Source organism: Lucilia sericata, unplaced genomic scaffold, assembly GCF_015586225.1.
Source record: "Lucilia sericata isolate MDLA Ls3-8-SP2 unplaced genomic scaffold, ASM1558622v1 Contig000000F_arrow, whole genome shotgun sequence".
Taxonomy (NCBI): Eukaryota; Metazoa; Arthropoda; class Insecta; order Diptera; family Calliphoridae; genus Lucilia; species Lucilia sericata.
The window spans coordinates 230,001-257,939 of record NW_023994042.1 but is presented as its reverse complement, the minus strand read 5'-3'; the positions used below and the strand labels follow the sequence as shown (position 1 = coordinate 257,939).

At 31.5% G+C, this 27,939-nt stretch overlaps 2 protein-coding genes across 4 annotated transcripts; one reads left to right on the top strand and one right to left on the bottom strand.

The window, feature by feature from the left end:
* Positions 1-3,577: 3,577 nt before the first annotated feature.
* Positions 3,578-21,169, top strand: LOC119601208 (SEC14-like protein 2). 3 transcript variants are annotated; one of them, XM_037953920.1, is made up of 8 exons: positions 3,578-3,766; positions 4,456-4,634; positions 19,161-19,274; positions 19,334-19,451; positions 19,514-19,804; positions 19,864-20,060; positions 20,129-20,447; positions 20,509-21,169. In XM_037953920.1, exons 2-8 carry the CDS (start codon positions 4,584-4,586, stop codon positions 20,649-20,651), a joined length of 1,233 nt encoding a protein of 410 aa, XP_037809848.1. In that variant the 5' UTR covers positions 3,578-3,766; positions 4,456-4,583; the 3' UTR covers positions 20,652-21,169. The 3 variants fall into 3 exon arrangements, with proteins under 3 accessions (XP_037809848.1, XP_037808308.1, XP_037809070.1); XM_037952380.1 differs by having other exon boundaries at positions 3,578-3,870; positions 20,509-21,154; XM_037953142.1 differs by lacking the exon at positions 3,578-3,766 and adding an exon at positions 3,993-4,200 and having other exon boundaries at positions 20,509-20,901.
* On the bottom strand, positions 21,074-27,696 carry LOC119600543 (mediator of RNA polymerase II transcription subunit 14). The gene is made up of 14 exons (XM_037951253.1): positions 27,336-27,696; positions 27,137-27,269; positions 26,778-27,077; positions 26,585-26,717; positions 26,025-26,528; positions 25,585-25,952; positions 25,264-25,528; positions 24,917-25,188; positions 24,531-24,852; positions 24,168-24,472; positions 23,912-24,103; positions 22,574-23,857; positions 22,244-22,513; positions 21,074-21,553 (listed from the first exon to the last, which is right to left on the bottom strand). Exons 1-14 carry the CDS (start codon positions 27,488-27,490, stop codon positions 21,407-21,409), a joined length of 4,650 nt encoding a protein of 1,549 aa, XP_037807181.1. The 5' UTR covers positions 27,491-27,696; the 3' UTR covers positions 21,074-21,406.
* Between the last annotated feature and the right edge of the window lie 243 nt (positions 27,697-27,939).

Here is a 27,939-nt window from a genome sequence, read left to right as displayed (position 1 = left end):
ACTTAAGAGGAGTATTAATTAAGATTTTTGTACTTGAATCTATAATTTAGTCCTTTCGGATTGATTTAAGTACTCAACATGTACATATTTTTCTTAAATCTATTTATTTAAAAAATACCCTAAAGGGTTTTATTTTTTGTATTGGATACCAATAAAATTATTCTTTGTGTGATACTTTTTGCAAGGCAATTGTGATCGATGAATTGTTTATTATAGCGATATGATAATATAAGAAATGTCACTGACCTAAATAATTTAATTTGATAAAAGTTAATGTGACTAATGATTGTATAGATCGACAATTTTTTACGAATCGAAATTATGGGATAAAATAATACTCCATTAGTTCGATGCCTAAATCATAGATATTGATAATAATAGCTAATCGTTTTTATACTCTATAAACTATAACGGTCGACTCAGAATCAATTTCTGAGTCGACTAAGACATGTCCGCCTTTCCGGCTGGTTGTCCATAATATGTAGTTAAAAGTTATTTTGAGTTACTTACTACAAACATGCATTTGCATAGAAATCCTTGCCCTGCGTATAACTATTGCGATGTAATTCACTTTAAGTGAATTTTAGTTAAAAAAAAAATTCTCCTCCAAATTTTATGTGGATCGGTCCGTATTTGACCCTATCTCCCATATAAAGCCTCTTTTAGAAAATTAGATTTTCATCAATAATTTGCTATATATGTACATCGGAATTAAGGTAATATTCAATGTCAATATTTTTTTATAAAAATTAAATAATATTTTTTATATTATTATTGTATTTGCAAATAGGTTCCCAAATAATAATAAATAAACATATGTAGTTCTTTTCCAATCTTATCATATATTTCAATAAAAAATACTTTAATATTACCATTTATAGTAGAAGTACAAGCAATTTAGATTAAATACTTAGCCCCCAACAAAATAAAAGAAAGCTGAAAAGATAATGCACACTGTTAAACCCACGTATGAATATGAATGTATTTGAAAGTACTACCTTAGACCAGACCTTAAAAATTACATGAGCTATGAAGTGCCGATCTTAAACGCCCAAAAACACAGATTGATTCCGGAATAAATTATAATTTACTTTTATTGTAATCTTTGTCATCAGATGTCAATTTAGTTATTCGATTGCAGTTTTTATTTTAATTAATTGCTATGTATGTACATATAATAATTTACTTTAATTGACCTACAATATAGTGACTCATATTTTACAAAGAATAACAGTTAATTATTAACTTTACAATATTTATTTATATTTAATTTAATATACATACGAGTATAATAATTAAAAACAAATACCAACAAGCTATTACAAATTGCCAACTGGATTAATTTATATGTCGTGTAAAAATATTTTTTAAAAGTAAAACGCAAATTTTACAGCAATTTTATGTATAATAAAAATTTTTTAAAATTATAAAACTCGTTTAACATTTAAATACTTAGGGCAATGACCCGTAATCGCACAGCACTATAATCAGTTTATAGTAAAGTAATTAAAAGGTTATAAAACATTTGAAAGAATTCTTAATGTATCACAATATTCTTGATATTGACCGCTAAAGGGATGTTGTTTCCATGAATGTTCAGAAACTTAGTTTTCTTGCCGTAGTTCCTTAGAAGCTTCCAGTCAGTGTTTCTGAGGGATGTAATATCTTGCTTCCATGATATTTGGATTTAATTACGACGAATGCATAGCGACAACAAAGAAAGTGTTCCAGAGTTTCGCCGTTGGCTTTCCAGATTTGGGAATTAATAATACAGCTTATTGGTCACACTACAGTAACCCTCATGTGGGAAATGAATGTCCATCAGGATTTCAATAGTCTCCCCAATATTGTTCAGTCCGTGTCATCGGTTGGATAGAATCTCTTTGATATGCGATAGGCCATTAAGTCTTCCTAAGATGCCGAATCTCCCCTTTTGCCCTGTGTTTATCCTATACGGATTTTCGCTCTTGTAAAGTACAAATGTCCTCGTAGGATGCAACATTTAAAAACATTCCCTCAAACAGTCCTTTAGTAAGAAACCGAACATTGTCCAATTAGGCTTTGACTTATTCCGAAATTTTTCGGTTGTATTTTAATTTCCTATAGCAAGACCGATATTACGCTTGTATTAAATATTTAGATTTTGTGTTTTTCGAATATATGGAAAGACTGCCAGACTTTTCAAAGAGAAGCGTATGTATGGCGATCTTTATAGATCCGGCTTTTAACGTCTGCATCCTCCATCAGTGCTTATCACATCGATGGTATTACCATTAACATTTACTGAGATGTTGTTGTTGGTCGAAATTCGCATACATTTTGTTTTACATAAGTTAATCTTTAAACCAACTATGATGCCGCTTTCATACAATTTTTTATCTAATCCTGGATGGCAGCAAGTGTATGCGACATTAGACAAAGGTCGTCAGCATAGTCAAGGTTTATGTAGGCGTTGATTAAGATTCCCTTGGATGCCATCCGAAGCTTTGGAGTTTTTTTCGACATTATTACATCCAGTATTAGTAAAAATAATGTTGGAAATAGTACACAGCCTTATCTTACTCCACAATTAATATAGAAACTATTCTTAAAATTGGCTTTATATTTTGGGTCACATTATAGCATCCGTATAATTGAAATTATCTTTTCTAGAATGCCCGAATTACGAAAATATTTCCAGACGTTCCAAATCGATTGACTGTTCCACGATTATTCTCAAAGAGTTGAAGTGATCTATGTATGAACGATTGCGTTTAAATCGAACTTGTTCACTACGCAAGCTTCAACAACAGGTGATATTTAATCCTGAATAATAAATGCAATTATCTTTTGGATAGAGTTTAGGAGTGTTATACCCCGCCAATTCTAACATTCACTAAGGTCACCCTTCTTCGCCCTCTTTCCAAGATTGTGGAATATTTTCCGTGGTCCAAGCTATATGCATTAAAGTCATTATGTAGTGAATCAGTTCCGGAGTGTACAGGTCATATGCTTTGTTATTCTTCAGCTTTGCAATTTCATTTCTATCTTCTGTTCTGTTGGTGCTGTCGTTTCTCGGATATCGTGTTAGCAAAATTCTCCTGTACAGGACAGTTGTCCGCGATTCTGAGGCAATTCTAATACTTTAAAGTAGGGCTAATATTTTTGGGTGTTACAAATATCAGCACAAATCCATACATAATACCCTCAGCACTATAGTGGTGTATAAAAATTATGTATGATAATCTACCATTAATGTAAAAATTTTGCCATTTTGTTTGTAAGAGTCAAAAAATCTAGTTGTATAGAAAACTTTTAAATTAAAAATATATCCATTAAAAACCGTTAAATTTCGAAAATAATCTGGCATTGTACTTATTCGTATGCATATTTGTGTATGACTAATAAGAGAGTATATAGAAACAGAGCGTACGATTTTTTTTATATTTTTTTTAATAAACTCACATATTGATTCAAAATAAAAACAGAAATTACTTGGCAAAAGTACACTCAAGATTTTCATAAGCAAAACAAAAACAGAAAACAGCTGTTGCTAAAGAATAGAGCTTTGGATGCAACAAATGCTCAATTTGTTTCTTCATAGTATCTTATCAAGTGATGCAAACCCCATAAATGGAGTACCTACTCGTAGAGTAAAATTTTAAACAGACCCACCACACACATTCGTATGAACGGCCAACCAAAGAGTTTATTAAACAATGGAGAGTAGTCTGGCACAACCAGTTGTTTAGGAAACGCGCAAGTTATAACAACGTCTTGTCTAAAGGTATATTTATTCGATTCGTTTCATTCGCAGTGGGAACTTTAATATAAAATTCTTCTTCGACAGTGTGGAATATTTCAAATACAAAAGAAAAAATAAACAAAAGTGTGAGTTGTGCGATTGAAAATAAAGCAAAATATAAAAAAACGTTAAAAATACATGAAATACTTTATATACAAAAATTTCGGTTTGGAGACAATTTTCTTTTATTGTTGTCGTTGTTGTTGTTGATAATAACAATAATATACTACATCATTAAATATAATAAGGGGGGAAATAAAAAAAAAACACAGTAAAAAAAACGACAAACAAAATTCATAAATAGTTTAAACAAATAAATAAGTACTTTTCATAAAATCTCGTCATCCGTATTGTTGCGTTAAAAAGAAAGTCAATTAAGAAAACACCAACAACAACAAAAACTAAAAAGAAAAGAAGTGCGTAAATTTGTATTTATCAACATATTGCGTGTTTTTGTATTTGTTTTATTCATCTGAGCATTTAATAGATACAAATTGAAAAACAAACATTCAACATATGCCTCAAATATTCATGTGACATTTAAAGAAAATCTAAAAATAAAAAATATATATAACTTGACTAAAATAAACCGCAATTAAAAATTTTATTGAAAAAAAGTGCAATTTTTACATTTTATTCTATTTCGTTTTTATTTTTTTATGTGATTACAGATAAGGAAAAAATATTCTGTGAAAGGAAAAAAATACTTAATTATTTATTTTGCATTAAATTAAGGCGTCTATTAATTAAAAGAAAATAAACAACTACAATTAAAAAATCTAAAAACAAATAAAGAAAAATGTCTAATCAACCAGAAATTACCGAAAGCCAAAAACAAATTCTTGCAACTGTAAGTATATCTGTTATTTTAAATTTATATGTACTGTTAACTTTATTATACTAGAATACACCTAATCCTAGTTGTACAAGCTTGTAAGCAATTTAATACTTTTAGGTTTGAGAATATTTAGTAGATTAGATGAATATTTGTTAACTAAAAATAGATAGATAGATAGATAGATAGATAGATAGATAGATAGATAGATAGATAGATAGATAGATAGATAGATAGATAGATAGATAGATAGATAGATAGATAGATAGATAGATAGATAGATAGATAGATAGATAGATAGATAGATAGATAGATAGATAGATAGATAGATAGATAGATAGATAGATAGATAGATAGATAGATAGATAGATAGATAGATAGATAGATAGATAGATAGATAAGAATCGATAAGATAGATATAGATAGATAGATAGATATAGATAGATAGCTAGATAGATAGATAGATAGATAGATGTAATAGATAGATAGATAGATCGATAGATAGATAGAAGATAGCTAGATAGATGATAGATAGATTTCAATATTTCTGATTGTAAATTTGACAAATTTGTATCAGTTTGCTGGCAGTAATGAGAAGAGCGGAAGATCTCATTACCTTTCTTAATTACAGCCTCAAGTAACATTTCACATTCAGAAGATTTAAATCCCAATCCGTGCCTATGACCCTTCTACATATATGTATATAATGCCGTGATGGCTTTTGTAGATCTCGAGAGTACATTCTTACTCCAAGACAGTTTCCTATCAAAAGAGTTAAAATTTAAACATTACTGACTTCTCTTTAGTTGATTAAAATCATATCAGACTTTCTTAAAAGTGCTTCCAGAAAGTTTTCAAATTATCTTCTTTGGTTCAAATTATCTTCTATAGTAGTATATTAAATGCGATCATAGAATTTCGACTAAAACTGACTCGCGAGTATATCAACTCTAGCTTTCGATATTGGCTAATTTAGAAAACACTTTCAGAGATTCTTCTGAAAAACTCTAGTCTTAAATAAGAACATGTTAAAATCCGAACTAAAAAATTTATTTATTTTATTTTTTTATTATTTTTTTTTTTTTAAATTTTGGCAATTAGAGCAAAACAATATAAATAAGTATGTATATTTGACATAAACATGTAATGTTATATAAAGATACACGTGAAAAAAGAGGGTTAAGTGTAACATGTTTAAAAGTTCTGTCTTTATTTAGATAAAATAGACTTCTCATTGAATTGAATTTAATAAAAGTATAAACATTAAAGCGAAATTATTAACAACAAAACCTGCTAAGCTGCTTTTAAATGACCCGTTTTTTTATATTTGGCCAACAGCCCAACCCGTTTTTTGCCAGATTAAATGACCTATTTTGTTGACATTTTCCATGTCATACAAAAACGTGCGCAATGAAATAAATTGTGAAATTTTTTAAATTTGCAAATATGTATAAATAAATACATATGTACTACCAGTATAAATGTATATATGTATGTATATTTGTATATATCTCGTAGTATAAGATGACGAATTAAAATAAGCATTTTTTGATAAAAAAAAAATATATGTAATATATTTATTTACTTGTAACTTTTAGAGGCAACAAACAGATATTGCAAGGAATTATAACAATAAATACTCAATTTAAATTATAAATTTTTACTATAAACATTTCTTGCACAACTACAGTTTTAATTTACCGTTGATTTAAAACCTCCCGATTAAATAATAATTTTAAATTAAAGAAAATCAATCAAATTATTATTGCTATAAACAATTTATTAAAATTTTTCTATAAATTAAGAATTCCTCACGATTATAAGATTATAATTAGAGAATTTATCAAAAAGAAAAAACTTGCAAAAGTTTATATCAATAAAAAATTTATCAAAATTTTACGTAATAATTTCAAATTAGCTAAACTAAAACATTAAAAATAAATGTAAACAAATTCATATAAAAAGAAATTTATATTCAAAAAATTTCTTTGGAATCTTTTACGAATTTAATCACATAGTATTATGTGAACTCGTGTTTACATGAATATTAATAATATTGAAACCACAATTTGTGTTAGTAATTAAATCGTTATTTACCATGAAATTATTTAAAAATTTATAATTCAAAGAAAACTAAGCAAATCATTGGGTTTTATGCCAATTTCCTAGTAAACAACTTTTGCACATTTATATACATATTTCTCTTATAACAAATCACTAAAAGACTTTTACCGACCTTTGCAAAAAAATCGGTAAAAAATCTGTATATATAATTTCATTTCAAATCAATCAAATACAAATTGCAAACTAATTAATTCATTTTTAAATTAACTTTCACTGACATCTTCCTTTCTTACAAAGAAATTTTAAAAACTAAAATACAAAACAAAATATCTTATAAATAATACATGAAAGTGTCTTATACGTCTCCCTATCTAACGTTTATTATACATACTTAAAACTTTATACTTTAATACAATTGAATACGTAATTTTAAATAAAAAAACACAGCCGCAATGAAAATAGTGTTTTAAATATTTATGCCAAAAAATTAAAAAACAAAATTAATTATTTTAATAGTGCTATGTTCACACTATTTACATATTTAAAGAAATAAGTTTAATCATTATTTGATATTACGCGACTTTTGTAAAAGGAACTAAAGTTCAATAATACATACCCTACAAGCAAGGTGATACGAATATGATACGAATTCGTATTACTTAGAATTAAAAATTTATTGCGACAACAATCATATTCGCATTGCGGAAGATAATTCCTTCGGGAGAAAGTGTGAGTCAGAGGTGAAACTTCTAAGCAATACGAAACCAATTTTTCTAGAAGTTATTAAAGTGAAATTGCTAGATAATCACCTGGGAGAAAAATTTTAAATATCTTCTGATAGTCTTCTGGATGATAAATATAAGACATCGCCAAATTATTCAACCTCAATTTTGTTCATAACCTGACCTACAAATATACATACATATTAAATGATATATACATAATAATCTCTGAATTTGATTAAAACTTGGAAAGTGAAGATGGCGGTATTTGCTTCTATACTTTTGTTACTTGTCCAGCAATCTTCAGACCTATCTGAAGCGCTCCTCAACATCAATCCGCAACCACACATCTGGAATGGTCTCTGTTGATACAAAAATAGCACTTAGAAACGTATTTGGGGGAGTGAAATATAGTCTCCAACAATAACCAATATTTCATTCTTACTCACGGAAGAAACAGTGTGGTAAGTCTCGTATGAACGGAGCAAAGAAGAGAAATTAAATGATGACAATTAGATACCAACAAAAACTCATTACTAAAAAGCTAAAAAGGCTTTTCACTTTGGAAACAAGTACTTACTACTCTCGCTTACAAATAACTACTTAAATAAGTTCTCACAAATAGGGAGTTAGAAAGTTGCTCATATAGAATACGAACCTAGACCTTTTGTGCGTTAGTTCGCTGTTATTTTATTGTGTGTCTAATAATGTTTATCACGCAGTATAAAATATTTTCTTAAACACACTATATCATTATAAGAGTACATACTTAAAAGTATTGCTTCTGTCTACAGTAGTTTTTGAAAGTAAGTTAATGTATTGTAAGGACAGGTTGGCCTTGTGGCCCATTGTGAGACCCTTAGAATTGACATGCCCTTATGTTGAGAGAATGGTTTCCCTAATTTAGTTGACTGCTTGGTTCATGCGGTCCCCGTGAAAACCAGCCGGTATTCCTAATAAAAGCGATCGTGTTTACTAGTGATACATCTCTGAGACAGTCCAGATCATGGAAAAGAGCTCTACCTAGATAGAGTAGTCTGTGCTCTTGTAAGGCTGGGCAGTCACATAGAAGGTGTTGTACCGATTCCTCTTCTTCCTCGTCCAAACAAATTCTACAGTAGCTAAACTAAAACATTAAAATGTGAGAAGCCTAATCGAGTTCTTACTAAAAGACAAGAGAGTCATAGTCCTATCCGTTGTCAGAGTGGGCCAGAGCAGTCTCGATATTCTACAAGTGGTGATATTTGACCACCTGTTTTGATAGGGTCACCAGAGGAGTGTGAATATCCCTTTGCGCAAGCTTTAAGTCTAAGGACAACCCTTTGGTTACATATTCATCTGATATTTCATTTCCCCCGAATGCCCTCATATCAACTCATTTCAACAACATTTCAACTTAATAACCTTGATTGATTCATATGTATAGTCGAATTTTCGATATTAAGTTCCCGTACTCTTCTTGCGGCTGTATCGATGGTATATAAGTATCTCTGTGTCAGTGTAGATTAAGATCACGTCATCCCTTATGGCAGTGTTCGTGGCCCAATCACCCCTTGTCGGTATTCTGGTCTTGAATGACCTGTTGTTGTAAGGACAAGTCATTACTGAGTTTTTGTACACCCGGTACAACTCTTTCATTCGACACATTCATACGAGCACACGACCCACATTTAGCCCGACAGTCACAGCTTTGAGGGGTATCTGTTTCCACGGCAACAGTACCGATCTTATCCCGAAATATTGGCTTCTTTGTGTATCAGTCACTTAACCAACTTTCTCTTCCTGAGATTTAGATTTCAACCACAGATACTACATGGGCAAGATTTTGTGATCAACGATTCCAAGAAGTCTAATGTATATAGTTCCGGTAGCTGATATTTTCCCACGGATTGCAGCAGCACACCAAGTAAGGGCAGATTACCAAAATAACATGCTCCGGGGGAGAACTCGAGAACTCTGCTATTTAAAATCAGCAAAATCGGTTCATTCATAAATGAGTAACGATAAAAATTCTGAGAAAATACAAGATTTTTTAATTCAATTCGGACATACATATGTATGTATACCTACATATACATAAATAGGCATTATGTACATTAAAAGATAGGTATATATTCAAAAGACCTTTCACTTGATGTACAGAATTTAAGATTCATTAAATTCTTTAAAAGCTCTTTAAAAAGATATACATACATATCATTACAACTTAGTATCTTTCTTAAATGTAGATATGTAAGTATGTTTGTATAAAGTACTTGGAATTAAAAAAAAACAGCAACAAAAAACTATTATGAAAACATTTATTGCAATTTTAGTTAAAATAAATGCTTAATAAAGTTTTATTTTTTGCTGTTTAAGGTACAATGACCTTGTATTATTCTAGATTTACCGCTCGCTTTTTGCTTTGGTTTACCTAGTTTCTTTTATTTAATTTTTTTAGTACAGGGTTTTTTAAATTTTTAGTTAAATGACATACATTTCTGAATGTTTTGTGTTTTTTTTTTTTTTTTTTTTTCATTATTTTTATTATTATTTTTTAAGTAAAAAATTCTCACATCGAAAGGTTTTATCTAGATTTTTTTGTTTGTACAATTAAAAACATTCAAGACATTGTGTTTAATTTGATTTTTATTTTTTTCAATATCGAGGTCTTTTCAAAGATTTTTTTAAAACATCAAAATCTAGACAGACAGACTCACTTAACTTGTCCAACCGATTAGTTGTTGTCCATTTATGGTTGTGTATGAATGAACAGTTGTGTTGGAAATAATGTTTTCTTTATCGTTTAAGTTACTATAACGGTTTAGCATGATTTACTGTATTAAATATTAAATATGTATTGAGCTTTGGACTTGTTTAATAAATTTATTTTAATTTATTTATGGAAATTTATAAAAATACTGGTTTTAAATTTTTATTTTATAAATTAACAGTTAAAGTATTTGAAACAATTCGGTTTAAATGTTTTATTCATTATTTTTAATAGGAAAAAATAAAAGATTTTTTAAAAATAATAGAATATTTGTTAACGAGTATATTGACACTTATTCAGCATTTCAATCAAAATTTTATTTGGTTTTATTTTTCGAGTCATTTATGACTCTTTTCCACGATTAAAATTATCATTTATGCTCCCTTTTTCTTATCATAAATGATACTTTCGTCGGGGAAAAATGGTACCCTTTCCGCGATTCTTCTAAAAGAGACTTTTATGATCCCATCTTCTGATCAATTCTGAAGCATTTTTGCATCTTTTTGGAGTCATTAATGGGTTGAACAACTGGTCGTTTTAGAGTTATTTTCGAACCATATTTTAGTAATTTTGGAGTCTTTTCTGATTAGTTTTTATACCCTCCACCAACTTTAATGGTGACAGAGGGTATATGTATATAAGTTTGTCATTCCCTGTGTAACACCAAGAAATATCTATCTGAGACCCAACAAAGTATATATATTCCGGGTTCTTATGAAATTCTGAGTCGATTTAACTACATATGTCCGTCTGCCTATAACACTCTCACGTTAAAACTAAGCAAACCGAAAATATCCATTATTGTCCTAAGCAAATCAGTTTCGACTCATTTTTGATAAGTAGTTACGAATTATTTTTGAGTCATTTTTAAGTGTAATTGTTCCCAGCTAGCGTGTTTTTAATTTTTTATCACATTCAAATCATATAGGACACTTCTTAAAATGATGATATATGCATTCATTTTCTGATCAAAAATTATACTTTCATCGGGAGAAAATGGTATCCCTAACGCAACTCTTCTAAAATAGGCTTATATGAGCACTTCTTTTGATCAGTTCCGGATCATTTTTGAATTTCTTTGAGTCGAATTACTGGTCGTTTTATAGTATATTTCGAATCATATTTTAGTATTTTTGGAGTATTTTCTGAATCATTTTGATGTCTGTTACAAACAAATTTAATAATTCAGAAACTTTTTTTTATCTTCCGACTGAGCGATATATATATATCGGAATCATTTTCGAAACATTTTTTAAGCTTTCAACTTATTATTCACTTTTAGGTCATCGGAAGGTGTCAAAAAAGTTACTGTTTACTGATTAATTATACAACAATCTTCCAAATGCTAGCTGGGTTGTTGTTCCATTGCAAACAAAAACAATTACATAAGAAACAATTTTCGATCTTCCAACTGTTTGAAATATGATCACAAAATTATTTTGAAAACTATAATCTTTGAAACACCAGGATGATAAATTTATGATTGCTAAATATATTGTTATTGTTTTTTTTCAAATAATCAGGTTCATTTTCGAATCATATTTTGAGCGCGCAACTTATCAATCACTTTTAGGTCAACAAAAGGAGTCAAAGTTCAGTTTACTGATTAATCTTCCAAATACTAGCTTGGGTATACTTCCTTACTGTGAACATTTCTTTTAAGCAAACTCAGACAAGAACCAATAATGTGTCTGTCCTGCTATTTTATTGATCTCAACTATATTTAACATTCAAACAAATCTGCACGCTTTTTTGGTATAAGAAAACATTACACCTGATAAATAATAAACAAAAATAAACTTCCGTAAACTACTAAAAACGAATTTATTACTTTAGGAATGTATGTATGCATGTATGTGTGTGAAATTTGATATAATTTTTTTATTATTTTTACGAATTCGTTTTTGATTTTGGCTCCATTAAAAATTTTTCACATGAGTGATTTATACTTAAAAATAGAAATAGCAAACGTGCAATGACTTGTAATATTAAATATAATAATAAGGCTAAAATTAACAATAAAATTATATTTCTAATAAAAATAGTTAATACATATTAAACACACAATCATCAACTCAACTACTTCTTAGTTAGAATTCCAGCTTTTGTTAATTACAACGTTTAATTTCCGTTACGTTGTTTCAAGTTCAAAATCCAAGTTTCGTTGTGATTGAATTAGTAATTAGTTTTGCATTCTTAATTAAATTAGTTTAGTACCTACATATAACATTGTTATTGCTAATTTTTAAAAGACTTAGTGATTCAGTAAAAAAAATGTTATAACACCTTGAACTTTAAACAAAATGTTGAATTAAAAACTGAATTATAACTCTAAGCCTTTTCTAAGTCTATTTTAATTAACAATGCTTTAATAACAATTAAACCGGTTTATAGACAAATGAAGTAAATATATTTTTTTTATAATTATATAATAAAATTCTATATTATACAGTTCTTAAATAGAAATAAATAAAATTAAATGTAGAATACATATGAATGTACATAAATGTACACTGACGGACAGTTAGCTAGACATTCGTGCTTGAATAAATATGTAAAATTGTTTAAGTTTGAAACTGGTTTGTTTAAAAACAACACCATTTCTGTAGAATTACTTTTTGCGCCATAAATAATGACCTTGGATGCATACATACATGTGTATTTGAGTTCTATTCTGAGTTGAATGCTTTTATAAACAATTTATAAGATTGCAGATACTTCTAAAGTTTTAATAAACCTTGATATTAAAATATACCTACTTATCTACGAAAACCTTGTAAGACAAAATACAACTTGTGATTTTTTGAAAATAATTGAAATCGATTTCAAAAACACTATGCAACAAAAATAAATATCTGGGAAGTGATACTATTTTTTTGAAAGGTGGATCCGAGTAGAACAAGATTATGTTTTTGAAATTCGCAAACACCTCCAAAATCTTGAGTTACGTGTAAAAAACCGGATTTAAGCACTTATTAGTCAGTAAATTAGATTTAAGCACTTATTCAGTAAATTAGTTAAATCTGAACCGATTTTAAGTTTCTCCACATTTAGCCCTATCCCCATATTAGACATATTTCGTAAAATCAATTTTGAAAAAAAAATTATTAAGAAAAAGATCAATAACGTCGTCAATTGCGAACGTATTTTTAAAATCAAAATTGCGTTTTACTCATGGGTTTCTAATCAGTTAATAAATGGTACAGTTCCTATATAAAATACTTCCAAAAAAACATCTCCAAACTTGAACAACGGTGGAAAACTGAAAAAACTGATGAAACTCACACTTATCTCTCCAGGTTACTTAAATGTTATATATGTCATTATAAAAGCCTCAGCTTCTGCTTTCTAAATCCGTGGAGAAACTTCAAATCGGTTCAGGTTCAACTAAATTACTGACTTATAAGTGCTTGAAGTTACGAAAAATCGGTTTTTTACCCGTAACTCAAGATTTTGGAGGTGTTTGGCAAATTTCAAAAACACATCTTGTTCTACTCGGATCCACCTTTCAGAAAAATAGTATCACTTCCCAGGTACATATTTCAATTTTCGTTTATTTTGTCTCACTGTGTAATTAAACATAATAATCGTACTATAAATATTGCTAAATAAGGTTCCATTATAATAATAACAAATTTTTAATCTAGAAACTTTATTCTACTGAGATTTCGCCCCTTGAAGTTTTTGCTGTATATGTTGTCGAAGTAGGAAGAATATATAACAAAGGTAAAACCTTTATTTTAAAGACTACGGATTGGACTTTCAGATGACACAACCAATTTTTAAATAAAGATGTTTTGCGCTGTTATAGCGTCTGAAATATTTTTTTTTTCAATCTTTATGACACGATATCTGGAAAATTTAATGTAATGAAGATCCAGATTGGGATTCAGCGCATCAATCCCTAAGAAATGTAAACTTTGATCTGTGATGCTTTTGAATTGTCTGCACTCTTGTATAGGGAGGTAGGTGTAAGGTTTTGTATCGATTCATCTTCAGCTAAACAACTTTTTCAGTAACTATTTTGGGTAACTCATACTATTTACATATGTGTCCAATTATATAGTATTTCATGAGGTATTTCTGAGTGAAAAAGGACTAGAGAATTTGGGTTCTGCTATGGTCCATCTGAGTTCTGTTTCTTCAAACGTCAATTCGTCGACCAATCCTTTAATTGCACATTCATTTATAATTTCATTTCTTTGCCCATATCAACAGGAAGTGCTATTTGAGTTGGAACAGAAAATGAATGCAATTGACAAGACATTTCGAACTTATTACGTTGGACTTTACAGTCTTCATATATAAATGTCTAGTTTTGTAAATAATACAAGTCACCTTCTAGCGAAATTATCAGATTCTTCTTGCGAAATTTCTGGAAAACTGTGCAATCATATGGCAATCTGGATGGAGACTGAATTTATCAGAGAAATTTCCCGTTACAAACTTTTGAACCGTCAAAAAAGCCAATTCTTTTCTTGTTGGTATCCGAATTTGATGGTCCTGCCAAATCAAAATATTTGTAGTATGGAGATGACCCCCATACCATTTTTCTTGAATAATAGTTCACTTAGAACATAACATAAAGTTTTCTTTTTTCTTGAACTAGCACTCAGGACATGACGCCCATTCTTGGACATTTGATTTAAATCTTTTTACATCGAACGTGAAGGAGAATACTTCTGCAGAAAGTAGCTCCAAAATAGACTTCGAAGCTCCGGCCCTATATGAGAGTTGTATTCCATTTTCGGTCGAATAAAAGTGATGTTCATATGAACGAGATCAAATGGAGTGAAGTGTGCCTTATACCGTGCTAAAAAACGAGAAACTTGATTGGTTCTTTCGACATCGTACTGTATTCTCTTGTCCAAAATATCAAGGTTTCTGGTTCGTTAATATTTACACCTCCCATAAATAAAGATGGAACAACATTATCTGCAATGCTTTTATTAGTTTAGAGGCAATACAGAGTTTTACGATCGTTGATATCGACTCAATGAACACAACCGCCTTCGGAGATGGTTACCAATTCGTGGTTTAGCGATTGATTCATGTTATGTCCAAATCTCTAAAGGAATTTACCAATAATTTAATAAATAAGAATGACAGATGTTGCTATTATTGGCGAGAGATTAAAGGATTAGAAAATCGTTTATGAAAATAAGAAATAGAGTAGGGGAAAGAACGGAGCCTTAAGGTACTCCTTAATTTATCTTGAATTCGTTTGATTAGACTATTACCAACACGAAATATAATTAGTTTTGTTAGAAATGCACCATGTCACAATATATCCAACTTCTTGGAGCCATCACTTTACTTACGTCAAAGTGGTGAATGGTGTGAATCCATTCCGATAGGAAATTTAATAAGACTCCCGTAGTTCATCCACTATTTAACAAGATGGAAGTTCATCATACTTTCCCTGATTTTGGAAAGTACATACTGAACATATTGCAATTGGGCGGTAATTATGAGGGTTGAAAATTTGTTCTATAGAATAGTTCCAGTATGTACTTTTGAACTAGTGTAGAACCAATAACTAGTCCAAAAGAATTGACTCCTAACTAAACGTAGTATGTTGCGCAAATTCTATGCTCAAAATCCTATGCTGAGATAAAAATCTGTTTGACCTGTAATCAATATTAGCGATCCCTGATCTTTAAACCATTTTTTTACAGAAGAAAATAATTACCTTTGAATTGTAAGTGGCGTCAACATGTGGCAATCGTAATAAATACGAATAATTTAATTTTACAATAAAAGGAAATAGCTTATCTTAATCTAAAATTAATATCATTTAATAATATTTAAATTAAAATAATTAAGAGTTGAAATAAATAACGTAATCAAATATTTCAATTAATTAGAAATGACAGTATTGCGGATATAATGAATTATTATTAATTATATTAAATTAGAAATAATGATTATTTTAAAAGATTTTATCACCTAAACAACTAAATTATAACGACCTTAATTTCTTAAATCTTAAATGGCAAGTCAAGAATTTACATTTCGAATTAGAAGTATTTATAGCAACTCAACACACCCATTAAATATTGTTTATAAATGTTTATCTGCTATTAAAACAATTATTGATTCGTAATTATTTTAACTTTAGTTATCTCAAACACAAAAATTGTGCTGAAAAAGTTATTTTTATTAAAATCTCTAGTAAACCAATACAATTTTTGGTATTAAATAATGAAACTTGATTTCAAATGTCACTTACAGTTCTAAATTGAAACATTAAACATAGACAAGAATATAGAAAAATATTATGATATGATTCACACCAAGACCACCATCGGCCTAAAAATTTTCCTAGCAAACTATTATAAGAACTAATTATTTTAAATATCAGTATTAAATAATTATGCGAGTACATGACGTACATATGAATTTTGACATTCGTTATGGCTCTTCCGCGCATAATTTTATTTAATTATTCTAAACACTTTCCTACATTTATACGAATAGTTTTTTTAATGGGCGCTAAAAAAAGTTGCAAATTATTTTTTCAGGGTTAAAATCCATTTTTGGTGTAACACAAATAATAAGCTCTCTGCAAGTTAATATTTGGATAGCTGATATTTCGATATGAAAAGTTTATTACCGATTCCAAGAGTTTTTGTAATGATCCATAATTTCTTTAAATTCTTAACTTAAGAATTGTTAGGTTTAATTTTCGTATTGAGATTTTATGACATCATTGATCTCATATTAATACTACTCTTACTCGATTTATGGTTGCCTATTTATGTCATCATTTAGAATTTATAAAAATTATAAATAAATCTGAATAATCAAAGTTAATTTCTAAACCTAATTAATTAAAGTTACTTCAAGAGGTATTTAGGGATGATCAGTTAAAACAGAGTTAAAAGTGGTGGTTTCGTTTAACTGATGTTTAACAACTAAATTTAAGCTATTTCTAAAAGGAATTCAAGTAATGTTTTAAGAGGACAACTTGTCTCGAAGTCGATAAGGTCTTTTGTAAAATCGAAATCGTTTAAACTGCGAAATGTACAGAATAGTAAACGAGAACTTTATCCTAAAATGAGTATCTGAGTGAGCTTAGACATACCTACCGAAAGACCATACAGAGAGGATTATCCCCAAGACTTTGAAATGGTCATTCGATAAGATCACAATATGATATGAACATTTGTACCAATTAGCTCTCAAAGAGGTAGTTATTCTCATTTCTGATGGCATATAACCATAGTGATCATGCGTCTATGACTTATATGTATGTATTTTCTTCAGCATTGACTTCTGTTCTCCCACGTACCTTCTTCAGATAATTTAACTCTTGTTGTTGTTGTAGCAGCGATACCTGAAATTACACATATATACATATAGTTAAAAATTATTCCCTACTATTCGACTTCTTCTCTCTGATTATCCAAATCAGTTAGATCTAAAGTTAGATCGCCTGAGTCCAAAGGGATTCAGGTTCCAGCTGAGTTGGATTTGCCCTGCAGTTGAAAAGGTGTTGAACATTGTGTGGGCTTGTGCCACACGCAGGAAAGAGATCTTGAATGGTGTCGTTTATTCTAGACCAGTACGAGTTTAAACGGGTACACCAACCCGATCTAAGTTGTGCCAATACCACTCTAGTACGACGTAGCAGGTAATCTATATTGCTGGATTTAAGTCTTCAACCGGTGTGGGATGCGCAGTTTACATTACCCATTTCAACAAAACAATTTATTACATTTGGTGTCGGTAATAATTTCTCAGATATCGCACTATAGATAGGATCTCATCAAAATAGTTCAAGATTAATTCAGGGGTGCCGCAAGACTCCGTTCTTTCCCCTACCCTATTTCTCCCCAATTCTATCTTGCCAATATCTGTCTTTCTTATTCATTCAATTAAAGGCCAAGACCTTCAGAGATTAGGGTCGTGTTAATAGAGTAGATTTTAATGTCCCAGTCAATATTGTGTTCTAACACATAAGTGCTTGGCAGATAATGGTTAAGGAATTAGAAACTCTTGATGTTCTGGGCATGAGAATACAGTGTGATGTTCGCAGGACAACATATTTTTCAAGTGTTCAAAAAGGCATTCAAGTGTCTCGGTTTTTTAAAACGGTTTAAAACCTACTTCACTCCATCCGATCACCTTACTATTTACATCACTTATATTCGATCGTTCGATTGAATACAACTCTCATATATAGGCCGGAACTTCGAAGTTTATTTTGCAGCTACTCGAATGAACACTGGGCAAAGGTACTTATCGGTGACAGTTTGGTATCAAACTCTACAGATTCACTCGAGCACAACCGCAACGTGAGGTGTATTTTCTTCTGGAAGGAAACTTCTTCCCGATGCCCGTTTATTCTTACGCAACTCACGCCTTTTTATAAGAACACATCCATTTGTGGTAGATTGACCAGATTCTTCAGTCGAACTGTTCCTATGTGGAATAAGCTTCCTGCAGAGATATTCCTTGCATCATTCGATGTAAGAAAATTTAAATCAAATATCCACAAACACTGCTACCTCTATCCTCCCTCCCACTACCTATTTTCCTTGTTCTAGCACAATACTCCGCATAATTAGGGGTCATACCCTGAGTGTTGATCCATAAAAAATATTAATCCTTTAATTATTATTTATTTGTGGTTCCATATATTACATTTTAAACGATTCCCTTGATAGATTTTTGTGTTACTAATGATGTTATCATTAAAGGGCGGATAAGGAAGTACAAATCTGAGAAATAGGTATCGGTGAAAATTTGATTTCAAGATAAATGATATATTTCCACTAAAATGTTGTAAATAAATGTGCACACAAATACAGCTTTATATCGAAAGTTAGAAAGTAATCAAAAATATATAACGAGTTTAGAATTCAGGGGGTACAAATACATTAGAATCGGCTATTTTTAGACATAGGACTTTTTATCAGTTTCAGCATTATGATACTTATTACTTTACATCAAATGCTTAAAATTTTACTTATAATTATTCTGGTATTTTACTTTCAGTTTCGTGAGAGTGTCAAGGATGTTTTAAATGAAACCCACGATGACTACTTCTTAATGCGTTGGCTTAGAGCTAGAAAATGGAATCCGGAAAATGCGGAAAAAATGTTACGTGCTGTGAGTAAAGACGTTTTTTTAATAAATTTCTATAAAACATTAATTTAATGGTTTTTTAGAGTCTTAAAACCCGTGCCATGTGGAATGTAGACAGTTTAGAGAAATGGGAAGCTCCCAAGGCCTTAAAAGAGTATTTACCCTATGGTATGGTGGGTTTTGATAATGAAGGTTCACCCAGTAAGTTTCTTGGAATTTTTACAAATTTATTGCAAACTAATAGTTTCTTCTACACCTTGTAGTTATTGTATGTCCCTTTTACAATTTCGACATTTATGGCATGTTGCACTGTGTTACCCGTTTTGATTTCCAACGTTATGTGGTCATGCTGTTGGAACGTTTCATGAAGGCCGGTTATGAACAGAGTAAAATACATGGGCCCAAGGCACGTCAACTGGTAGTGTATTTTGATGTGGCCGATTTCAATTTAAAACAATACGCCTGGCGTCCAGCTACCGAGTTGATTATATCCATGATTAAACAATATGAACAAAATTATCCAGAAATTTTGAAAATGTGCTACATAGTCAATGGTAAGAGAGAGAGAAGAGGTTTTATTATATAGATTTGTGCAAATTTTTTTATTTTTTAGCGCCAAAATTGTTTTCGGTTGGTTTCAATTTTATTAAGAAGTTTTTAGATGAATACACCATGAGCAAAATCAATATTTACAAATCTGGCAGCGATAAATGGAAGGATGCTTTATTTAGTCATGTTGATCCCAATATATTCCCCAAATGTTTTGGTGGCAAATTTGTGGAAAATGGTGATGAAAGATGTCCTAACATGGTAATATCCTTCTATGTTTTAGGAAATGCTCTTTATTAATTTATATTCTTTATTGGTTTTATTTTTAGATTGTTTGGGCTGGCAAAATTCCCAAGGATTTGTATCTGGAACAGAAAGAGGAATTCGACAGCAATAAAAACTTTATAGAGACCATAGTTAACAAGGGTAATAAATTGAAGCTGGAATTCGATGTGGGCGAAAAGAAACCCGGCGAGGAAGATCAAATTTTATCTTGGGAATTTCGCACCTTTGATTACGATATTAAATTTGGCATCTACAGTGTGGATAAGATTACGGGCGTTAAACAAAGTGAAGTGCATTTGGGTACTGTTTCCTCTAATGAAATGGATGAAGTAGGCTTCTTTTTCACACGTCCCAATACAAAATGTATGTTGTTAATTATTTAAAAATGAAAACTAATTTTATAATAAAAATTTTACTTTTACAGACACTGTAGTATTTGACAATTCTGGCAGTTATTTACGCAGCAAAAAGTTGCGCTATTGGGTGTCTTTGATCTCTGAAAATGATGATATTACCGAGTTGCCCTCTCAACAGGGACAAACTGAACTGGTGGTTGCCGACAAATAAACTTTAGTTGTAGAATATTACAGGAAAACATTTTTTTTCGTTTACCTCTTAGGTTGGATAAGCTAGTAAGCCAAAAGCTTTTTTTAGATATTTAATTAACAAATTTTATCATGACAACACACAAAAGACATTCCAAACGGGTCATTATATTTAAGTTAAATAACTTAGTTAGGAATTTGTAAAGGACGTAGAAGAAATGAACAATTTTTGTATATAAAATAATAACCAAACAACTTTGTACTTAGATTATTTTCTTTTGTAATGCTTTTCCGCGTTGTGGGAATTAATGTTTTTTTTTTATTATTAATAATTGTGATACTATTTCAAAGTTTTTTTGTTTTTTTTTTAAATAATTAAGTATATTTTATTAGTTTTGTTCTTAAATTGTTTGTTTATCTTTCTTCTTTTTTTTTTTTCTTCTTGTAAATACAATACTTATAAATTAATGTGATTATATTTAAGTAAATAATTTTTTTGTTTAATAAAATATGATTTTTTTTGTTTTATCCAAAAATTTTTTAAAATTTTGTTTCTACTTTTTGCAAATAATTAAAAAAATGAATGACAAAGTTATTGCATTTCTTTTAACTTTGAATAAAGAATTTCTTTGAAATAAAAATAAACGAAAAAGATATAAAACTAGTATAAACGACATCAAATAATTTGAGAAATAAAGTATTTGTTTTGTATTACCAGCCGCCTGTGCTGCATCATCATATATTAAGATTGGCTGCCGAGCGGCGTTTTCGCCTTCATCACTGAGGACCTGGATTTTGTGGCATTTGAGCATAACCTGGACCAACTTGTGGTGGGCCGACAGGTCCACCCATTTGTTGCATCGGTGAATGCATGATGGGATTTGGGCTGGAACCAACCATGGGGCCTACTGGTGGTCCAATTGCCTAAAATAAACAAAATATACAAATCGGTTTAAAAATCAGTTTTGTTGATGAACATATCGTTTGTATATATATTATGTATTAGATAGCATAGTATATTAGGTTGTTGAAGAAGCCGGTCAGCGACTGACTCACTTGGGGCATTTAATGGACTAGTTGTGTTACCCTATAACACGTCCTACGAAAACCTACCTACAGGACATTACATGTCGTGTTTGACATGTTATTAAACCAGCCAGAGGCACGAATAAAATATTCCATCTTATATGTGTTCATTTTAGAGATAGCCGCAAGTTCATGCAGTATTGGTTTGCCTAGAAATTCAGTCCTGATATATTTGAAACCCGTTGTTGTTCTGTTATATAAAACTTTCTACTATTGCTCAGGTTTGTGTTCTGTTTGTCTAAGTTTCGATCAGTATTTTCCAGTTATTTTCTTCAACTGTCATTCAATCAACATCATTTACGTTTGATGACTACAGTACAATTTGTGTTTAGCTGCTTTCAACCATAGATTTGTGTTTAAGACATTTGGCCATAATATCTTGAGCCGGTTTTGTTTGGAATTATTTAATTCGTTGAGTTCTACACTTAAAATTTTCCCCAGAAAGTATCCATTATGTATTTACATAATTGCAATTCTTGGACATCGTAATGTAATGTTATTTTATGCAAAATAAAACGAAAACTTTACCTGATTTGGTGGCGGTACATCATTTGGAAGTTGAAGATTTGTCAATAAATCTCTAACAGCCGGAAACAAAGAACACTGACCATGTTGTACGCCGTATTCGGAAAAACGTCTTAATAAAGTGCTAGCTGCTACGGCAGCAGGCGATTGTACTTGTTCACGTTTCTCGGCCAATTGTGTTAAATTGGAACTGAGATCGTACACCATGGGTAGAACCAACGACGGACTATCTTTCCATTCTTTGCCGTTATAGGGTATGCGAGTTATTTGTAACTGTTAATAAAAAAAATATTTCATTTATTTGGCATACATTGAATAATTTCAAATACTTACAAAGAATAATATTTTCAATCGTACTATCAGTACACCTGGACTGCCAATGGGTATAATTGGTGCAGCCGATGGAGGTACACGCATGCAAAATTGTACTGTCCATTTTAGTTGATCACCTCCCAAGTCTGGTTTCATTTCCAGGCGCATGATTTGTATGAAATCTTTAAGCACTTGCGGTGCACAACTTAGAACTTTGCAGAAACCTTGCAGAGAATTTGGGCGATAGGGTGGCGCTGCCACTCGGGTATCAAAGAATTGCTCCAGTACTATTAAATCATCTGGACTAAGTTGAAAAGGTTGTTTGCCATCAGGTGTAGGTGGTGGCGGCAATTGGGTAATTTTTAAATGTAATGATTGCATATGCACTTGATTTAAAATCACTTGACATTGCAAATTGTCCACCTTGAAGGGTACTACACCTGGTTCGTTGGAATTCAACACCGTCAGAGTTTCATCATTTTGTACATGACGCTGTAGTTGACGTCTTATGTAGACACAGCCAAGAAAACGTTCAAGTGGACTTATGTCTGGTGTAGCACCAATATCCTTGTTGGGATGTGGACTGGGACGACACAGCAGATCGAGTTTTTCATGTGTCAATATTGTAGGTACAGCTCCGGCCCAAGATCTGTTAGCTTGAGGCATGCGGTTCATACCTTGTGCATTTACATTGCTGTTGGAAGGGGCATTCGATGCCGTATTACCAGATTGGCTAGACTTATGATCAGGGCTTTGTCCTGGTCGTGGTGAAGGTCTAGGCATACTGGGTGATCCAGGCCAATTGGAATTGGCCGGGGACATGGCAGCAAATGGTGAATCTTGATGTCCTTGCATGTACAATGTATTCGGTCCAGGACTATGTACCATGTGAGGACTTGGTTGGGGATTCAACGGAGAAGAAGGCATAAGACCACCAGGTGATGGATGTGGCATATGTGGTCCCGGTGGTGAAGTCAGGTTATAGTTGGGATGATTTTGTGAATTTCCTCCACTAGTGGAAGAGCCGCCACCCGCTGAAGGATGCGGACTAGCTGGTGTATGAGGATTAGAACTAAGAGGTGGCGTATGAGGCGCTGGGAATCTTAAACCACTGTCACGTGGAGATTGTGGTCCTCTCATGCCAGCACTAAGAAATGGTGAAGAACCGCCTGTGTTCGAACCTGTTACACTGCCAGGACCACCAAAATTATCTTCCATACCCAATGGTGAAGGAGGATTATCATCATCACTTTGAGAACGTCCTCGATAAACAGCATTTTCATCCACATATTTCGAAAGGAAGCCCTAAATTTTAAACACATTATTATTTAAGCAGATTCAGCCTAATATAAAACCCACCTTTAAACCTTGTATGGGGGTAAAATCTTCTATAAGATTTCTATCAAAACGACTATAGGCCCCATCACGTATTGACACTAAACGACCAGCTCGAAAACGTATTTCCAAACAAAACATGGCTTGATAAGCCAAACGTATCAAGCATGGAGATTGTGGTAAAATACAAAATGATAAAACGGGCACTTGAGGACGCTATACAAAAACAATAATGCCATTATAAATATTAATATACAAATATATTTTCCAATAAACTCACCGGTATTCCCAAATGTGGTATGATAGGCAACTTGGCTATCGAGGATAAAGGATAATAGGTCTCATGTAAAATGTACACCATTTGGGCCAAACTGTGTTGACTATTCAGATGCGTGGCCAACTGATCTTTCATCATTGAATGAGCATTAACAGCTGTTATGCCGCCCATAAAGATTAAACGAAAACCTCGTGATTGAGCTGACCAATAAATATTACAAATTACTTCCTTTTTCGGACCATAGCCCAACAACAAATTAATATAATTATAAGAATTAATGGTGATGGTATCCGAAATATTCAAACGTTCTAAAAATTAAGACAAAAATTATATAAAAAACGCTTTAAATATAGAAAAAAAACTTACTGTTTTTCATATGTTCTGAGAAATTATAAACCAATGTATAAAGGTAAACAATTTTCGACCAGTCTTTCAATAAATCTTCCACTGTCTTGGAAAAATCATGATTAATTTGATCATAGGTAAGATAAACCGTTCTGCGATTGCCCTGTTCCTTGGGATGAGTGCTCTGTAAAGGTGTGCTAAAGAAAACAAATTCAACAACCCAAACACGTATCTGATTGTTTTTATTCATTTGTGAGCGTATTGATATGGATAACAGACGTTTTGTCAAATCTTTCCAAATATGTGGTTCAATAACAGGCATATTTAACACATGCGATTGAGGCTAAGGGGGAAAGAAGTTAGAAAATTAGTTTAATAAGTCTTTAAACAACAAAACTATAATATACCTTTTGTTCTTCTCCATGGGTTTGACCGGGCATGGGTAGAGTTAGAATTTTTAATACTAAAGAAGTAGCATTTGATTCAACTTGCAGGCCACTATGTGGTATGTTGTATTTCGTTAATGCTTGTGCTAAATTCAGGAATGGTATCTTTTCATCACACATGGCAACAACGTGGGCCAGTTCTGGTATAAAGTACGCTGGATAAATTGTTTTGGCCTGTTTAGCAGAAGGCGCACCATGCTCATTGCCCAATTTGCGTTTGTGTGGTGGAGTATCTGAAATAAATATAAATAAAGAATTCATATTATTATTAATGGAGAAATAAAGAATAGTTTATTTGATTTTTTTACCATCAACATCAGTTCCTGGTCCATGTGTTGCCACAAATGTATCAAATTCGATAAGTTTCAAAAGTTTAGTGTAAACTTTAGGTACTTCAGCGTTTGGTGTACTACCAGGCTGTAAATTAGGTGGAGGAGCCTGTACTGGTACCAATTGTTGCGAAGATTCTTCTGGTAAGGGGTCATTCTCATTTGTCTGATATGCCACAAAACCCAAATGGAAAGTATACTCCATTTCATTGGGCATATTGGATTTTTCTTTTAATTGAACCACCTAAAACAAATTCTTTTTAATTAAAATTTAAAAATAAATATATTAAATATACTTACCAATATCACACTAGGATGACGATGAAGTTTAACAAAAATTTTCTGTCTTCCTGACTGTAATAGAGGATTATCCGGCACCGTCAAGAAGGGTAAACTTTCTGTAGCAGTTGCCGGTAAATGTTGCAAAGTTTTCTCACAACGACGATGTGTTATCCAGTATCTTAGTTCAGACATAATTTGTGGTAGTTTAGTACGATCATTGTTTAGAGCAATTTGCATATCTGGTATAATAGGACAGTCCAAGTGCTTGGGAACATGACAACGCAGCATTCCTGTATGAGTATCAATGGTAATGTGAATTTGTTCTGCCCTTAAGCAAGGAGTTAAAACTGGTACTGTTAAAATTGCGGGAGTGCCTTCCAATTTAACTATGAAAATAAAAGTTAAAATTGTTAATTCTTTAAAAAATCAAAAAAGGCTTTCCAGAAATTTACACTCACAATCAACATCTTTGAGAAAAGCTTGAAATTCCAATTTTAAATCTGACAATCTAGACACAGATCTTATGTAAACTGTGTGCACTATTAATCTTTCCATTGACAGGTGATCTGAACGTACAGCACGATCGGCTACTTCGGCAGATTCTTTAGCGCCCAATGAAGGCACATGTATAACCGCTAAAGGACGACCAATTTCATTGGGATCTGATTGTACAGTTAGACGATAACCCAACTCTGATTTGGGATCCTTACTGGTTAATTCACGCCAATAGGATACACTTACTTTAACACCTGGTATATATTCTTCCACTTGTATATTGTCATCTAAACGTTCATAACTGAGGCGTAAAGTTTGTGTATATAAAACCTCAAGTTGCAAAGATTGACAGAAATAATGTAGGCAGTTATAGACTTCACTTAAGGCATTAGGATTTTCAACTAAACGCGCCTGTATCAATTGATGAATGTAATTAACTTGTAGAGGATGTACCAAGGCTTTGCCATCTGAAAGTAATAGAGTACTTAATCAAATTTTCTATAACTTTTTTTATTTTATATACCTCCTGTTTCTTTATCCTCGACCAATACATCAATATCCAGTAAACGCCAGGGAACATTGGGACTATCTCCCATTACGGTTAAAGAAACATTAAATTCATGCTTAATTTCGAACGTTACACGACCATTACGAATCTGCAAAAAATAATTTAATAAATCGATATCACTTGTGTTTAAAAATTCATATAATCTTACTTTAAATTCCCTCATTTGTGGCATTAGTTTGCCCGTAACCAAACGATGTTGTATCACTTGATTTAATCTTAATAAAGTTTGTTTTTTCTCTTGTGGTGTTATAGGATCTGGTGGAACAATGCGTTCTCTTATGCAAGTGGGCAAGCGATTATAAGTACCAGTCGTTAATACTTCCACGGCTGCTGGTATGTGAAAATTGGGCAAACGGGCACGCACTAAAGTTTCACGGGACATGCGAGCCAACATATCGGCTGTTTCCACAAACAACATATTTTGTTTATCCAAAAAACTCATTATATTCTACAAAAACAAAAAATGTAATCAATATCTGTTAAGTTATGCTTGCTGTGTCCACTTACCGCTGATTTGTCTACTTTTGATACTGAATTAGCCCATTTCACCAAGGCAATTAGACGTATAAACAATTGCCTCGTTCTCGCCGAGAAATTGTAAATCTCTATTTTACGCTCCATATCAGACTTACGGGGCAGCCTGAAAATATTTTACAATTAAAAATTAAAATACAATTTCACCCTAGAGATTTTTTTCTAAACTTACAATTCTGCCAGCACTGAAAGGTCATGATAAGTTCTCTGTATGATGAAATCTATGAGGACCGCCAAAGAAATTGTATTCATGCGAGGGCTTCCTTCCTGACCTTGTGGCAAATAGCCGGCCAGCCCCTGTTCAAGTGGCTGTGGTGCGGGTGCCATGCTGTGTAATTTTCACAGCTTTCACTTTATTTCAGAGGCTTTTTAAATAATAATAGTACTAACACTTTTTTCTTATTGTTGAACGTACATTTAATAAAAATTCTTGTGTTTAAAACTAAAAAATTAAATAAAATTCTTCACAAACTTGCAAACTCTTCAACAAAAGAAGACAACTTCAAAGATCTGCGTCGACAAACATTCACATCGCCGGAAAACACTGAAAATAGTAACGGCGGCTTAAAGACGACTTTAATACGGCAATGATTTCCGTATTTTATCATCAACAAAAAAAAAAACATTTTATTATATTTCCGAATGTATACCTATAACAATAATTTAAACGACTGAAATGGATATATATAAGCTCTTATTTAAAATATGTTTTAAAAGGTATTAACAGAAATTTAGTGGGAAAAGCCATTTGTTTATTTAATACAAATAAGGATTTT

What these genes read in the sequence shown, in the direction of transcription:
- LOC119601208 (XM_037953920.1), top strand. Translation starts at nt 4,584, where the DNA reads ATGTCTAATCAACCAGAAATTACCGAAAGCCAAAAACAAATTCTTGCA. An exon ending in CGGAAAAAATGTTACGTGCT is followed by an intron (nt 19,275 to 19,333) that starts GTGAGTAAAGAC and finishes ATGGTTTTTTAG; the next exon opens with AGTCTTAAAACCCGTGCCAT. An exon ending in ATGAAAGATGTCCTAACATG is followed by an intron (nt 20,061 to 20,128) that starts GTAATATCCTTC and finishes TTTTATTTTTAG; the next exon opens with ATTGTTTGGGCTGGCAAAAT.
- LOC119600543 (XM_037951253.1), bottom strand. Translation starts at nt 27,490, where the DNA reads ATGGCACCCGCACCACAGCCACTTGAACAGGGGCTGGCCGGCTATTTG. An exon ending in CTTTCAGTGCTGGCAGAATT is followed by an intron (nt 27,270 to 27,335) that starts GTAAGTTTAGAA and finishes AAATATTTTCAG; the next exon opens with GCTGCCCCGTAAGTCTGATA. An exon ending in CGAGGATAAAGAAACAGGAG is followed by an intron (nt 26,529 to 26,584) that starts GTATATAAAATA and finishes TATTACTTTCAG; the next exon opens with ATGGCAAAGCCTTGGTACAT.